The sequence below is a fragment of the Chiloscyllium plagiosum genome, chromosome 8 (assembly GCF_004010195.1).
Source record: "Chiloscyllium plagiosum isolate BGI_BamShark_2017 chromosome 8, ASM401019v2, whole genome shotgun sequence".
Taxonomy (NCBI): Eukaryota; Metazoa; Chordata; class Chondrichthyes; order Orectolobiformes; family Hemiscylliidae; genus Chiloscyllium; species Chiloscyllium plagiosum.
This window is the reverse complement of record NC_057717.1, coordinates 94786793-94798989: the sequence shown is the minus strand read 5'-3', so window position 1 is coordinate 94798989 and position 12197 is coordinate 94786793. Positions and strand designations below refer to the sequence as shown.

Here is a 12197-nt window from a genome sequence, read left to right as displayed (position 1 = left end):
TGAAATCATTTCCAGATTGGTGAGGCCAATGGGGCCAGTTCTGAATCCTTTACGGCACTGTTCCCAACATTATCTTTCAAAGTCTTAATGACTATTACCAATTCAAAGTTTGTGAGAAGATTTGTAGCTCGGGTGCTCGTTGTTGTGGTTCTGTTCGCCGAGCTGGGAATTTGTGTTGCAGACGTTTCGTCCCCTGTCTAGGTGACATCCTCAGTGCTTGGGAGCCTCCTGTGAAGCGCTTCTGTGATCTTTCTGGTGCTTAGGCGGTTGGCACAGGATTCCCATTTCCTGGCTTGTCTTAGCGTCTCTCGCCCGTAGGTGTTCAAAGTTTGTGAGAAGATTTGTAGATTGAAAGATCACAGAAGCACTTCACAGGAGGCTCCCAAGCACTGAGGATGTCACCTAGACAGGGGACGAAATGTCTGCAACACAAATTCCCAGCTCGGCGAACAGAACCACAACGACTATTACCAATATCCGTCATTTAAAGTCATTGCAATGCTCACTTCATCGACATGTAATTTTAAACATTAAATGGGACTATCTCTCTGGACATTAATATTAAAGGGTTAACCTGCACTGTCCTTGGGTGGGGATGACAGTTATGAAGGAATGCAAGTGACTTCCACTCCAATTAGACAGTCATTTGCCATTACTCTCCCTTGCTTTTGTCAAGTTAAACTATCGTTCCATCTCTTCCATTCAGCAATGCTTTCTGGCCATCCCATGAAGCTAAGTTTGTAGCATCTGCATTGTCTTGCGGAAACACTGAGTCAGGAAATCATCTGCATGACGAATACCCAGCATTAGGCCATTAGCATTTGCATTATCTCCATGGATGATCTCATCCTGCCATTGTACCTAGGGTAACATGTGGCTGTGAGTGACTTGGGATTGTCTTGAGTGGCATGTGACAATGAGGGAATGGCCAGAGCATCTGTAACATTGCCAACTGACTTGTATAAAGGGGATGTATTTTCTTTATTTGGGGTCTCTCTTCTGACTCGACTTCGCGTACCCGCGAAGAGTATCAGAGAGGTTACCTAGCTTGTACAAGCTTTATTAAACTTTTAACAGTTTGCAGAAGTTGGTGTGTGCAATTTGCATTTCGTGGGCGAAAGCTCAGAAAAAGAACCTAACACACAGACTGCAAGCTTGTCATCAATTTTTGCAAATAGTGCTTGCAATGTGATTGTGGTTGTGTTTCCTGGGTTTAATTGCATCGACTGCACATTTTTTAAAAAATCCTTTAACCATCCTTGAATCTAAGACAGGACAGGATTGGGTCACAATTATCTCTCAATCTCACAACATTCCTCCTGGGATGGCAGACTTGGTCATCTCAAAATGGCTACTGAGGCATCTACATAGTTTGCTGAAACTAAGCAAATGTGATATGCAGGAAGTGGCTAAAACTAGAGCAAGTGCCTGAAAAGTGAAATGCTGAATGGGTTGAGACACAGAAGGATCGAACCCACGGCAGGAAATCTCACTTCTATATGTATTTAAGCAAATCAAAGAATAGGTTTGACTTCAGGAACCTGGGAAAGGAATCTTTCTCCATCAAACTGTATGTTCTCTCCTGGGCCACTTGGAAGCAGGAGTTGTTGGGATTGGTCAAGTTTCTGGTCACGATTACTCTGGTTAGTGAGTCAAGGTTCACCTGAAATAGAAGAAATAATCCATCAAAAGAAAGAAGCAAGCACAATGGTTAGGGGCGAGTAATGCAAGGGTTACATGAGGCAACGACGATCAGTTTTTATGGAGAGATCTCTGTGCTCCCCCAGTTTATGATGAGTTGATCAGTCAAGAGAGAATCATACACACTGAGGGAGGAAATTAGACAAAGGAAAAGTCTGAAAATACTGGGCACAGTTGCAGATGAAACAGAAGTGAGTTAGAATTGGAATATGAAAACATTGGAATGTGATTGCACTGGAATATGAAGACTGGATTTTTAAAATTTATTCATGGGATATGGATGTTAGTAGCTGGGACAGCATTGATTGCCCATCCCTATTGCCCCAGGAAGGTGATGGTGAGCTGCCTTCTTCAACTGTTACAAGCCTGGATTGCAGGGACACAGATTGCTGTTGGGAAGGGAGTTCCAGGATTTTAACCCAGTGACAATGATATATTTCCAAGTCAGGATGGTGTGGGACTTAGTGTTCCCATGCATCTGCTACCCTTATCCTTCTAGAGGGAACTGGTCAGAGGAGAAGGAGGTTCGTGGGAGAGTCTTGGCAAGTTGCTGCAGTGTATCTTGTTGATGGTACTCACTGCTGCCACTGTACATTACTAGTGAATGAAGTGAGTGTTGAAGTTAGTAGTGCCACTGAAGTGGGCTGCTTTGATGGTGTGAAGCTTCTTGTGTTTTGTTGGAGCTGAACACTTCCAGTCAAATGGGGACTATTCTATTACACTCCTGACTTGTGCCTTGTAGATGATGGACAGTCTTTGGGAAGTCAGGAAATGAGTTACTCACTAGAATTCCCAACCTCTGACCTGCTTTTATAACTACAGCACTTAAATAGCTAGACCGGTTCAGTTTCTGATCAATGGTAACACAGTGAAGGTAACATCATTGCATATCAACAGATGATGTTTAAATGCTCTTCTGTCTTGCGATCACCGTAGAAAAGTGCTGTAAACTCTGAATTAAAGATAGGATTACAGACCACTTGTAGAGATTTGATATCATTTCTGATTTTTAAAATGGATTGAGAGAGATGACCCAGACCATGAAAATTATTTAGGGGTATTTAAACATTCCTCCCCACCTCCTTTCCCAGGGGTTGTACATTTTACCTCCTTTGGTGCCTGGACTTTGACAAAATCATCGTAAATCTTCTGGGCTTTGAGCATGAGTTTGGAGCTGGTCTTTGTGTTCTTGTAGTCTTCACAGGCAAGCCAGAAGTCAATGTTCTCCTCGCTGAACTCAGAGCAAAGGAATGCACGGAATGCAGCCACACCATCTGGAATGACAACACTATTCTCAGTCATTTCGTTCATTGCTTTGTTTAAAAACCCTTTCCCACCTCTTGACTAGTTCACCTCCAGCTTCCCATCTGTTTGTCTCCCTGTTCTTCCAGTCTTTCTCTAATTCTGGCCTCTCGTCCATCCCCTATCTAGCAGGGAAGGAGAGAAATGCAATACCAATGGCACCATATCAAGGCTCCTCCACCAGCACCTTCCAGTAGGAAAGCAGCTCACCACCACCTTTCTCCAGGTCTACTAAATATAAGAAATAAATACTGGTCCAGCCAGTGATATCCATGTCACACAAATGAACAACGGAATCCCAGAAATTGACTGGTGGTCATGTGCCTTGAGTTGATTAGAGCCTAAACTCTGGAATGTCTTTCCTAATTCTCTCAATCTCTCCCTTTTCTCTTTGTTGTGTTTTTTAACATATCCTAATGATACCAATCATACAACAAAGACTGATAAATTGAAATGTCAGCTCATGATAAGGGTAAGTGTATAGACATATATAAATATGCGATATAACTCCACACATGGGCACTTTAGATGTCTCTGGCCTATGAGTACTATTGTCTTCCACAAAGCCATCAGATTATATATCAAGTGATGTACAGTGATAGCAGTTTGAAATATGCCCCTATCAAGGTACATGTACATCACCTCACAACACCTTGAAGACCCTGGGCAAAATCTTGTCAGAAACGATTTACAAGGAAGTTGCCAAGATTGGGGGATTTGAGCTATAGAGAGAGGTTGAATAGGCTGGCACTGTTTTCCCTGGAGCGTCAGAGGCTGGGAAGTGATCTTATAGAGGTTTATAAAATCATGAGGGCATGAATAGGATAAATAGACAAAGTTTTCTCCCTGGTGTTGTGGGAGTCCAGAGCTTGAGGGCAAAGGGTGAGAGGGGAAAGATATAAAAGAGACTTAAGGGACATCTTTTTCATGCAGATGGTGGTATGTGTATGGAATGAGCTGCCAGAGGGAAGTGGTGGAGGTGAGTACAATTGCAACATTTAAAGGGCATCTGGATGGGTATATGAATTGAAAGGGTTTGGCAGGATATGGACTGGATGCGAGCAGGTGGGACCAGATTGGGTTGGGAAATCTGGTCGGCATGGACGAGTAGGATGAAGGTCTGTTTCCATGCTGTACAACTTTAGGATTCTATATAGGTGGGAATAAGGAATAAGATGGGTGAACTTGCAGCATGGGTTGGTACCTGGGATTTTGATGTTGTGGCCATTTCAGAGACATGGGTAGAGCAGGGACAGGAATGGTTGTTGCAGGTTCCAGGATTTAGATGTTTCAATAAGAACAGAGAAGATAGTAAAAGAGGTGGGGGTGTGGCATTGTTAATCAAGGACAATATTATGGCTGCAGAAAGGACATTTGAGAACTCGTCAACTGAGGTAGTATGGGCTGAGATTAGAAACAGGAAGGGGGAGATCACCCTGTTGGGAGTTTTCTTTCGGCCTCTGAATAGTTCCAGAGATGTAGAGGAAAGGATAGCAAAGCTGATTCTCGATAGGAATGACAGTGACAGTGTAGTTGCTATGGGAGACTTCAACTTCCCAAATATTGACTGGAAATATTATTGTTCAAGTACTTCAGATGTGTCAGTTTTTGTCCAATGTGTGTCGGAAGGTTTCCTGACAGTATGTAGACAGGCCAACAAGGGGCGAGGCCACATTAAATTTGGTACTGCGTAATGAACCCTGCCAGGTGTTAGATTTGGAGGTAGGTGAGCACTTTGGTGATAGTAACCACAATTCAGTTATGTTTACTTTAGCGATTGAAAAAGATATGAATACACCGGAGGTCAAGAGCCACAGCTGGAGGAAAGGCAATTACAATGCGATTAGACATTATTTAGGGTGCATAAGATGGAGAAGGAAATGCAGGGAATAGATGCAACAGAAAGGAACAGCTACTGTGTGTCTTTGATAAGTATGTACCTGTCAAACAGGGAGAATGTGGTTGAGTGCAGGAGCCATGGTTTACTAAGGAAGTTAAATCTCTTGTCAAGTTTATGTTAGGAAGGCTTATGTTAGGATGAGATGTGAAGGCTCAGTTAGAGCAATTAAGAGTTACCAGGTAACCAGGAAAGACCTAAAGAGAGAGCTAAGATGAGCGAGAAGAGGACATAAGAAGTTGGCAGATAGGATCAAGGAAAATCCTAAAGCTTTTTATAAGTATATAAGGGGTAACAGAATGACTAGAGTAAGATAGGGCCAATCAAGGACAGTAGTGGGAAGTTATGCGTGGGGTCAGAGGAGAAAGGGAAGTGCTAAATGAATATTTTTCATCAGTATTCACACTATAAAAAGACAATGTTGTCGAGGAGAATACTGAGAAACAGGTCACTAGACCAGATGGGATTAAGGTTCACAAGGAGGAGATGTTAGAAATTCTGGGAAGTGTGAAAATAGATAAATCCCCTGGGCCGGATGGGATTTATCCTCAGATTCTCTGGGAAGCCAGGGAGGCGATTGTCGGCTTTGACTTTTTTGTCGTCATTATCTACAGGATTGTTCTCTTGTTCAAGATTGGGGAGTAGAGACAATCCTGGTAGTTATAGACCAGTTATAGACCAGTGAGCCTTCCTTCGGTTGTGGGTAAGGTTAAAAGAGAGGCAGCACGGTGGCACAGTGCTTAGCACTGCTGCCTCACAGCGCTAGAGACCAGGATTTAATTCCCACCTCAGGCGACTGACCGTGTGGAGTCTGCACATTCTCCCCGTGTCTACGTGGGTTTCCTCCGGGTACTCTGGTTTTCTCCCACAGTCCAAAAATGTGCAGGTTAGGTGAATTGTTAGGTGAATTGGCAATGCTAAATTGCCCATAGTGTTAGGTGAAGGGGTAAATGTAGGGGAATGCATCTGGGTAGGTTGTGCTTCAGCGGGTCGGTGTGGACTTGTTGGGCCGAAGGGCCTGTTTCCGCACTGTAAGTAATCTAATCTAATCTAAATTACAGATAGGATTTATAATCATCTAGAGAGGAATAAGTTGATTAGGGATAGACAACACAGTTTTGAGAGGGGTAGGTTGTGCCTCACAAACCTTTTTGAGTTCTTTGAGAAGGTGGTCAAACAGGTGGATGAGGGTAAAGCTGTTGATGTACTATTAATGTATATGGATTTCAGTAAGGCGTTTGATAAGGTTCCCTATGGTAGGCTACTGCACAAATACGGAGGCGTGCGATTGAGGGTAATTTAGCAGTTTGGATCAGAAATTGGTTAGATGAAAGAAGACAGAGGATGGTGGTTGATGGGAAATGTTCATCATGGAGTTCAGTTACTAGTGGTGTTTTGGGTCCACTGCTGTTTGTCATTTTTATAAATGACCTGGATGAGGGTGTCGAAGGGCGGGTTAGTAAATTTATGGATAACACTAAGGTCGGTGGAGTTGTGGATAGTTCAAAGGGTGTTGTAGGTTACAGAGGGATATAGATAAGCTGCAGAAATGGGCTGAGAGGTGGCAAATGGAGTTTAATGCAGCAAAATGTGAGGTGATTCACTTTGGAAGGAGTAACAGGAATGCAGAGTACTGGGCGAATGGTAAGATTCTTGGTCGTGTGGATGAGCAGCAAGATCTCTGTGTCCATGTACTTAGATCCATAAAAGTGGCCACTCAGGTTGATCGGGCTGTTAAGGAGGCATACAGAGAATTAGCTTTTATTGGGAGAGGGATCGAGTTTTGGAACCATGAGGTCATGCTGCAGCTGTACAAAACTCTTGTGCGGCCACACTTGGAGTATTATGTACAGTTCTGGTCACTGCATTATAGGAAGGATATGGAAGCTTTCGAATGGGTTCAGAAGAGATTTAGTAGAATGTTGCCTGGTATGGAGGGAAAGTCTTATGAGGAAAGGTTGAGGATCTTGAGGCTGTTTTCGTTAGATGAAGGTTGAGAGGTGAATAAGTGGAGATATATAAGATAATCAGAGGGTAGTTTGAACAGTAGAAACCTTTTTCCAAGGTTGGTGATGGATAGCACGAGGGAGCATAGCTTCAAATTGAGGGGTGATATATATATATATAGGACAGATGTCAGAGGTAGTTTCTTCACTCAGAGAATAGTAGGGCTGTGGAGTGCACTGCCTGCAATAGTTGTAGACTCACCAACCTTACAGGCATTTAAATGTTCATTAGATAGGCATATGGATGTGAATGGAATAGTGTACGTTAGATGGGCTTCAGATTGGTTTTTCAGGGCGGAGTAACATCAAGGGCCGAAGGGCCTGCGCTGTAATGTTTTATGTTCTATATCCTGATATCTCTTTTTCAGGTTCAGCCAAATTCTGTTCGATAACTGTCTTGTATCACTGCTTTGGGGAATTTGGCTTCATCGAAGGCAATGCAAATGCTTCTCCTCCTCCCTTATCCTTGTTTCTAACAGCAACACCTCACTGGGTGTAAGATTCCATTCCCAGCCCTCCTCTGATTAGCTGCCATTACCATCTCCCTAAGACTGTCCCTTCCCTTCCTGACGAGGAGAAAGTGAGGTCTGCAGATGCTGGAGATCAGAGCTGAAAATGTGTTGCTGAAGAAGGGCTTATGCCCGAAACGTCGATTCTCCTGTTCCCTGGATGCTGCCTGACCTGCTGCGCTGTTCCAGCAACACATTTTCAGCCCTTCCCTTCCTGACCTCTAGTAACAATAATGCACATCTACAATGTACATTTGATATAAGGAGCATCATGAATAGGCTGAATATAAAGGACTGGTGAGCTGGTGAGGGATAAATTAGGAACAGGAGGAGGCCATTCAGCCCCTTGAATGTGCACTATCATTGAATTCAATCACAGTTGAGGTGTGATTGAGTTCAATCACACCTCAACTACTTTTCCAACTTTGTTCCTTATCCCTTGATATGTGTACCCAAAAGAACTCTATTAATCTCACTCTTGGAAGCTCTAATGGTCACCCCAGCGTTTTAGGGCAAAGACTTTCACATTTCACGGAAAAGTGCTTTCTATGTTTCCCGCAATTGGACCACCTCAAATGTGAAGTTACACCCTGCTTCATTTTTGATTTTCCAGCTGAAGGTTTCCAAACTATCCTTGCTGGCAAGTCCACTGAACGTTTAAAACCTCTCAATTATATGCCCACCTCCATCATCTATATTCAAGGGGATGCAAACCCAGTTCATACAGCCTGTCATTGCAACTTATCTATTGAAGGCCTGGTATTTGTTTCTGGGGACAATGTGATGCACCCAACCCAAGGCCAATATGTCAGCCCAAGAGAGGAAAGTGCAAATCTTCTGTTTGAACAAAGAACACATTCAACAAGGTTTTCACTGGAATTATAGGGCGTGTGGATGGGAAATTGAAAGGACTACTATGCTTTTGGTGATAAATAGTGGAACTCATAAAATCGATGCTTACGTTTATTAGCCAGGAGCTTCTCGAAGAGCTGACCTCCTTGGAGTGTGTCCTCAGCACTGGGTCTGGGGATTGAAAATGAAGATGAGACTGAGAATGTGTTAACTTTGGTATCTTATTTTCAGCCACTGAAGCAAGTATTGTTGCAATCCTTAAGCTTGTAATAACTTGAGAGAGGGAGAGTGCTGTTGTCCAGCACTGGATTCCTTCACTCAGTTATCAGCACAACTCTACCCAGCTAACTTCTGTGGGAAAATCCCAAATTGTGCAGCAGGAGGTCTAACTGGCACTGACCTGTGGGCGCAATCATTCCTGTTTAGCCAGTGTATGTCTGAATCAGACAAACCCAGAGTTTGATCCCAGTCGATAAGGTCAGAGACTCCAGTGGAGCAGTGGATCTGGACTCAAGGCCTGGGTTAGTCAATAGAAAGGAAACCGGCCTTTAATCCTCTATTGGTCTGACAGTAGCCCCTAATGGGAGTCTGCTTGTATCTGTGTATGTGTTTGAGTGTGCCCTTCTATGTGTGTTTGTGTCTGTGTCTTATTTTGTGTGTGTTTTTGTGCACATATTTGTGTGAGAGTGTGTATGTACATACAGGCCTGCGCATGTGTGTTTCTGAATGTACATGTGTCTGAGTGTGTCTGTGAGATAGTAACATATACACTCACTTGGCGATTTTTGTAACTTTGTCTTGTTTGACAGGAGAAAGATTGTCAAAGTCACCAATGGCTTTCGATTTGTGCAGAAATTGTCCCAGGTGAACTTTCATCTCTTTGGCCCTGGAACAAAGGTATGTCAAAATATACCCGTAGGCTAGTTATGCAGCTTTAAGGAGCATTACTGAATTGAGTCGGCTCTCAACTCTCAGTGGTTGATGTCGAGGTCCCCTGCTGGAAAGAGCTGTATTTCAGGAGAAGTCATCTGTTCAGAAGATGAAGGGAGCTTTATCTCTGGGAGAGGCAGAACCTTAGAAGAGATGGGGTTGGTACCGGGGGGAGGTAAGAAACATAGTGGGCCAACTCAGTAGAACAATGATTACACGTTACCATACATTCACAATTACTGTCACATCCCTCTGTTTCTTGTATGATTCATTGACACAAACAACGTAGGACTGCTGATTTGTGCACAGTGGGGTCCCATGACAACCTTAGAAGATAAATGACCAGATAATTGCCCCTGATTATTGGAGTTGAGGATGAAACATTGTCCAGGGACACCCAGGACAACTACTCTGCTGTTTCTGAAAGCAGGACTATGGAATTGTTTATGTTCTTTTGAGAGCGCTGACTGGATTTCATCTAAAATATGGCACCTTAGTCTCACAAACATATATTTGTAGAGCATTACAAACTCATTATCTCACAGAATTTCACAATCTTGCACAAACCTCTGATGCACTCGCTAATGATCCCTTACTCAAATACAAGAACAAGTTTTCATTCCCTCACAGTTATACAAGTGCCTTCATATAAACACTCACTCCTTCACGTGCACACTCACTCCCTCACAAAAAGTTGGGCTTTGGGTAGTGTTGTAAAACAGAGAGACATAGGAGTTCAGATACTTAATTCTTTAAAGTTTACATCATATGTAGACAGGGTGGTTAAGAAGGCATTTAACACACTTGTCTTCATTGATCAGACCTTTGAGTGGAGGAGTTGGGACGTCATGTTAAGGTTGTACACGACATTGGTGAATCCTCTTCTAGAGTACTAGGTCCAGTTTCTGCTCACCCTGTTATAGGAGGGATGTAGTCAAGCTGGAGAGGGTTCAGAAAAGATTTACGGGAATGTTGCCAGGAATGGAAGGTTTGCATTGCATGGAGAGACGGATAAGCTGGGACGCTTTTCACTGGAGCGTGGGAGATTGAGGAATGACCTAATAGAGTTTTATAAAATCATGAGGGGAATAAATAAGGTGAATGGCAGATGCCTTTTCCCTAGGGTGGGGGATTTCAAGTGTAGGATGCATATTTTTAAAAGGAGAAATAATTTCAGAGGAGGAAGACTTTAAAAAAGACACAAGGACAACCTTTTTACACAGAGAATGGTTCTTGTATTGAATGAACTGCCAGAGGAAGTAGTGGATGCAGGTACAGATACAACATTTAAAAAACATTGGATAAGCAACATGAATAAGAAATGTTTTGTGGGATATGGGTGAAGTGCAGGCAGGTGGGACTTGTTTAGTTTGGAATGATGGTCAGCCTAGACTGGTTGGACTGAAGAGTCAGTTTCGATGCTGTCTGACTCTTAACAGTGCAGTACTTGCTCAGTATTGCACCAGATGGTCAATCTGGATAATCTATTCATGTCCTGTTGATATGGGAATTGAATCCATGATCTCATGTGGTGAAGCTCAGCATTCTACTCCTGAGCTAATAAACACTATCTTTGCCAACTGGTGGTTGGTACCAATTGTTGCTGTCATTCATATCAACTATACCAACCATTGATACCAACTGAACAATGCAGCAACTGTGCACTAACACTGACTGTGTCAACTAATCATACCAATTATACTAACCATTCATGCCCATGAACCAGTTATATCAACCATTCATACCCAGGAACCATTGCGAAAACTGTCTGTGCAAACTGACAACTGTAACTGAAGAGATAAAAGGAAAAGGCAACATACCTCTCAATGCAAGTACTGGGCAATGCAGCCAAACCCCTACACATCTGGATGGCTAATGTTTTTCAACTTCCAGAGGGAGAAGTGGAAACAATCATCCAGTTGAGATTGATTTCCGTGTAAGTGCCAACGGAAGCAGTGTGATGGTGGAGGGAGCAAAGCAGAGATTTATACACTTGATGTACATCCACGGATAAGGGGGAGGAGTCTGCAGGCCTAATTAATCTTCATTTCAGCCCTAAGAAAGAGCCTCTGACATTTAACAACAAAGCTTCTGTTGGCTGAAAGTATAGGGACATTCAGAGCCAGTGCTGAGGTTGAAAGATGTTGCCTGACCTGTTGCCTTTGCTTTGTGATTCAGTGAGCTGCACTGAACTTATTTACTAGCTTCTTTTCTAATGAGCAACATCTGCTCAGTTTGTTACTAGTTTTTCTGTCATAGTTTCCATTCACAGATCAAGTTGATGATAAACCAGGAGAATGATGAATGGCGAATTCTCTGAAAGAAACAGTTAACCCTTGAGGGGGCATATGGTTGTGAGCACTCTGCGTCAAGCAGAGTGTACCTGTCACTTTGCTCCTACGGGGTATCAGGGCCAGTCATTGAGCATGCATTTTGCCCAGAGACAGGCTGGCCAGCACCTCGTGACCCTTCAGTTCACCAGGATGTAACCTGGATGGAGCAATTCAGCAATGAAGAGAAGCTAGATAAGCTTGGGTTGTTTTCTTTGGAACACTGAAGGTTGAAAGGAGGGATGTAATAGAGGTGTGTGGGCCATAACGTGAATAAAAAAACAACTATTCCCCCTAGCTGAAGGGTCAATAACCAGGGGGCTTAATTTTAAAGTGAAAGCGAGGAGTTTTAGAAGGTATTTGAGGACGAGGGCTTTGACTCAGAGGGTGATGCTATTCTGGAATGCTTGGACTGGGAGGGTAGTTGAGATGAGAAGCCTTACAGCCTTTAAAAAGTACTTGGATGAGCATTTGAAATGCCATAACATTGAATGCTATGGGCATGAGTATGGTTTTAGAGTATTTTTGGAATTAAAGCCCAAATGGACTAAATGGCTCTTCTGTACATTATGATTTGGAGTGCTCCCCAATCAGAGGGCATTGGCTTTTAGGCTTTGGCAGACCCACCAGCAGAGGATGGGCACAGCTGAGGCAGGTTGGTGAATCTGAG

The 12197-nt window shown here is 43.2% G+C and overlaps 1 protein-coding gene across 1 annotated transcript; it reads right to left on the bottom strand.

The window, feature by feature from the left end:
• Positions 1-417: 417 nt before the first annotated feature.
• On the bottom strand, positions 418-11160 carry LOC122552197 (regulator of G-protein signaling 8-like). Its single transcript, XM_043694792.1, has 4 exons — positions 11018-11160; positions 8377-8438; positions 2809-2975; positions 418-1663 (listed from the first exon to the last, which is right to left on the bottom strand). Exons 1-4 carry the CDS (start codon positions 11059-11061, stop codon positions 1496-1498), a joined length of 441 nt encoding a protein of 146 aa, XP_043550727.1. The 5' UTR covers positions 11062-11160; the 3' UTR covers positions 418-1495.
• Positions 11161-12197: the final 1037 nt, after the last annotated feature.